The 4253-nt window shown below is 43.6% G+C and overlaps 1 protein-coding gene across 1 annotated transcript; it reads right to left on the reverse strand.

The window, feature by feature from the left end:
* Positions 1–508: 508 nt before the first annotated feature.
* On the reverse strand, positions 509–3924 carry LOC135467374 (uncharacterized). Its single transcript, XM_064745147.1, has 4 exons — positions 3805–3924; positions 3497–3664; positions 3209–3287; positions 509–1140 (listed from the first exon to the last, which is right to left on the reverse strand). Exons 1-4 carry the CDS (start codon positions 3922–3924, stop codon positions 965–967), a joined length of 543 nt encoding a protein of 180 aa, XP_064601217.1. The 3' UTR covers positions 509–964.
* Between the last annotated feature and the right edge of the window lie 329 nt (positions 3925–4253).

Here is a 4253-nt window from a genome sequence, read left to right on the forward strand (position 1 = left end):
TTCCCTCATAAATTGATTAACAACAAAATGTGAAATTGCACATGAAACTTTTACCCGTAATAAAACAGGTTGGGAATGTTTTGTAGAGAGGTCGTGGTCTGGTTTTATTGGCCATTGAGGCTTGCCTAGGTGTTGACAGTAAAATTTTGGTGGAGAGATGCCATCTGCTTTTGACAATGTACTTTAACTTTTACAGGTAATAAACCAAGGTCTCGGACCTTCAGTGGATGTTTGCCGGGCCATTTAACACTTAACACTTCGTTCTTTGGTGATAAGTTTCCATAACGCTTTTTTTGCGAGGTGCTTAGCTTCGTCATGCATGGACTTTCCACAAACACCATTGTTGTCTTACTACTGCTAAGTGTTGTCTTTGTTATAGGACTTTCCTCACAAAGTGAAAGGTCTATGTTATTCACCTGAAATCCACCTTAGTGGTTATTTATCCCCACAGATGTTTTCAAATGCAGACATATTCATGGCGATTAAATCACAACAGAAGTTGAAGAAATACTTGTAAATATATAAATGCGCCTGAAGCACGAACTTTAATATGAACATATATTATATACATACTGCATTTGTACAATTGCCCATTATATGGAAAGCAAACTTTACATATACTTGATCTTGTTCTCGTTCACATTTTCTCACTAATACTCTCCATTCGCACAAATTAACAAAATATACAGCATTAAAGTGGTGTGCAAGAGCGCACGGAGATTGGCTAATGTCCTCAGGATACGTCATCTGATTTGCATAATTTAATGGTACATGCTACAAATAAAGACGTCCAGGAGAGTGCGCTGTTTTGGGGGTGGTTTTCGCTTGTGAATGCACACCATAACTCCTCCTATCTCCGATCATTTCACCACGTGACCTTAGTCCAAAGTTCCAAAGTCAAATTAAGGAAAGCACCAATGGGATATATTTGTATAGATGTTGATATCTGTATATAGATTTCACACTATGACTTCCGACTGCTGTCGTCGTGTACTGTGTATGTCCAGCTCGGTTGTTTTCGGCTGACTTCGTAAAACCTCGTGTTGTTATTATTGTTCGCTTGGAGAGACATCTGCTGAGCCATCATGTGCTGAACCAAAAACTTCACATTGTGCTCGTTAATCTCCTCGTTTTGGAAACCTGGCAATAAAGAAGATGAGGTTAACAACAGAAGAAACCTTAACAGAGTAATGGAAATAAACGTTTGGCAGAAGTCATGAACAGGTGCTTTGTAATCGGAGGTATAAAAACCACCCACTTGAGTCTGAAGTGCTGGCGAACATGGGACCTCTGAGGCCTCAAGTGTAGGGTGATGGGATGTCAAGATTTGAATGAGACGTATCCTCGAATAACCCATCACGTCTGTATGTCAGAAAAAACTTATTCGGACACTAAGCGAATTCTTCTAAAACTACACAGTGTTTTAATTTGAATAGGCTAATGGGATATAGATGACCAGCATAACGGTAGAGAGGGCATCCTGGTGAGGAAGCAGTAGGATGGTATCATCACGGAGTGACTTGGGGAGCAGACGAACTGCCATATGGTAAGGCCCAATACCCGGCCCCAGGCACGGAGTGACAGGTAGCGTGGGGAAGGGAGGTGACAGGGGCGGAACGCGTTGTCAGCCGTGTCATACCAGCCCGGGACAATACATTCCACAATCGCTAAGTCATTCCAGGTAAATTAGTGGAGTCGACTCGATGAATGGAGACAATGAGCTGATCAGACAATCCCTTAAAGCATCTATGTCGCCAGGTGTAATTGAGCATGGCTTGATGAGCTCGCATCTCCCGAAATAACTCTATACTGGCTGAACAGTTCATATACAGAAAAACTAATGCGCAGCTGCTTGAATTGTTTATAAATGAGTATCCCATGGATATACTGTGCCAGGTATCAAACTTATGCGCTCGACAAAAGCACGGACCACTAAGGCCAATGATAAAGGCAAATGTTGACAAATTATTAAAGATTTTCAGACCATATGTGGCAAGAGGGTCTAAAGGTTAGGTTTTTTATAGGACGCTAAGAGAACTTCGTGGGAAAGTCTTACAGGGAAAGACGGTATGGCGATGACTTGAATACCGACCATCTGCTAGACAAGCCCGCTTTGTAAAGGGGAAAGGTCGCATTGTCCAGTATCAACTTGTCAAGGGGCCACAGAGCCGAGCAAACAAGGTATGGGGCCAAACAGCCTTATCCTCACACGCCTTTGAGAGAGTAAACAAACCAGATAAGTACCTGGTGGCTGCCAGGAATGTCCCCTGTCCTAGCCTAGCGACAATTTATCGGCTTACACTGTCATATGCCTCGGTCAAATAAGTCAGTTATCCGTGTATACACTTCAAGACTGTGAACACGAGCCATTAACCGTCGTGGTTGAGTAAGCAACTATTCAATGCGCATTTTTTTCTCCTAAGTTTCCATCTCGGCGGATAAAGAGCTAGCTAAATCGACTAAGTTGTATTTTACATTGCAAAGCACTGGAGTATTGACTGCTCCAGTATTGCAGTATCAAGAGCAATCCCGCCTCTGAGCTGTTGCAAGCACGGGGCAAAATTCGCCGTGAGTATTAATAAGGGTCTTTTTTCATAAAGCATACAAATCCACAACAAAGAAGGATCAATGTCGATGATCCATCCCGATTTGTCACAGGTGTTATCAGAGGGAGTGGGAACCTGCAGGGGGGCAATCAGTGCTAATCCCTATACCTATTTAGTGTTTGCACCTGAATCAACTCCTCGTTCTTAACCTCTGCTAGTCCATACAGGTAAGAGCGTTAAAGGAGTCTGGTATGCATGGGCGCGTTAAAAGGGTCATAGAAATGAGCAACACGGGGCCCGCTTTTGTACCTTTGTCATAGAAAACACCTGAACAGATCTTCATGTAGTAAAGATAAGTTCTCTCCGGCAGCATCTGTACAGACTTATCACCCTCACCATACCTCAACGCATAACTTAGTACATTAAGCTACCTGTCACCTACTATACACTAATCTATAGCACAATCTCTAAAGAAATAATGATACAGAACTGATAATTTTGATAAAGAATGTTAGTTCGGAAACAGGTGTTACTGTAGGCCATATGTTGTAGACTTTTTTTCTGTTCTGACAGTGAGTCATGCTGACGATTAACTATTGACAGCTGCCCCACGCTCCTGTGCTCAGGCAGAGTAGGGATGATACCGGAGGGAGATATCTTACCTTGACGAGACTGTAACCGCTCAGCTAAGGCTCGGTGAAGCTCGTCTATGTACTTCACAGCTTCTTCTATCACAGTAACCTGAGAAGTCAAGATAATTAAGTGTTCGTAAGAAGTCAAGATAATTAAGTATTGTTAAGGGAGGGAGGGAAGGCAGACGAATAAAAAGAGCCAATCACATGCTGTAACTTGTAAATCGAGTCATTGTCAAAAGCCTGAGACAAGCATGCGTGACAAAATTAGACCAATACTTTTTAATGTGCGGTGAAAGGCTTAAATAATGTACATACCTTTGAGACGGATTTTTTCTGTGCTACAGCAGGGACCATGGCCCTGAGTTTGGCGTACTCCCTTTGTCGGATCCTTTTGAGGTGAAGTCTCAGATGCTGGCGAGCAGCGATCTGGTTGGTGGAAGTGCCGTACTGACCGCATCTTCGGCTGTTGGAAAGTTTCTGCATCTGTCAAAAGAGAACAAACGAACGTCAGACTTTTATCCTGATCGATATCAGTTCATCAAAAGGATGAACTGACCTCCAGAAATCAGCGCTTTTGGTTACAACTTATCTCAGATGAAGTCTTCACTGACCAAAAAACTCACCTTGACGAAAATTAGTGACAGATAGTCTGAGGTAAATAAATCCGAACAGTTAGTCCAGGTTAATCCAGCTGATGTCTGCGGAAGAGACTGCTCAAAGGCAATGTGACATCCACGGCTCATCCGTCGCTTTTATACCGCTCATACCACGTGACCTCTCCGGCGGCCGAGGTCAGCGATTGGCTGTCAGTCTGCTCACACCAGCTGTTGCACTGTGGGTTTGTCACCTCCGTTCCCACGGCCTAGACGGGCCCCGGCATTGATACCTGTGCCCGTGATTGCAGGTGGGCCCAGTTATGCCCGGGCCTGTGTCAATACCGCGCCATGCTCGCCATCTGGGCTGTACAAGGCCTCGAGCTTCAGACACGGACAGGCAAAATTTCTGCATTTAAATTCAGTTCGACCTAACAATCGTAAAAGGAGTTTCCTAATATATCTCCTTTCACATAAGT

Source organism: Liolophura sinensis, chromosome 6 (genome assembly GCF_032854445.1).
Source record: "Liolophura sinensis isolate JHLJ2023 chromosome 6, CUHK_Ljap_v2, whole genome shotgun sequence".
Classification (NCBI taxonomy): Eukaryota; Metazoa; Mollusca; class Polyplacophora; order Chitonida; family Chitonidae; genus Liolophura; species Liolophura sinensis.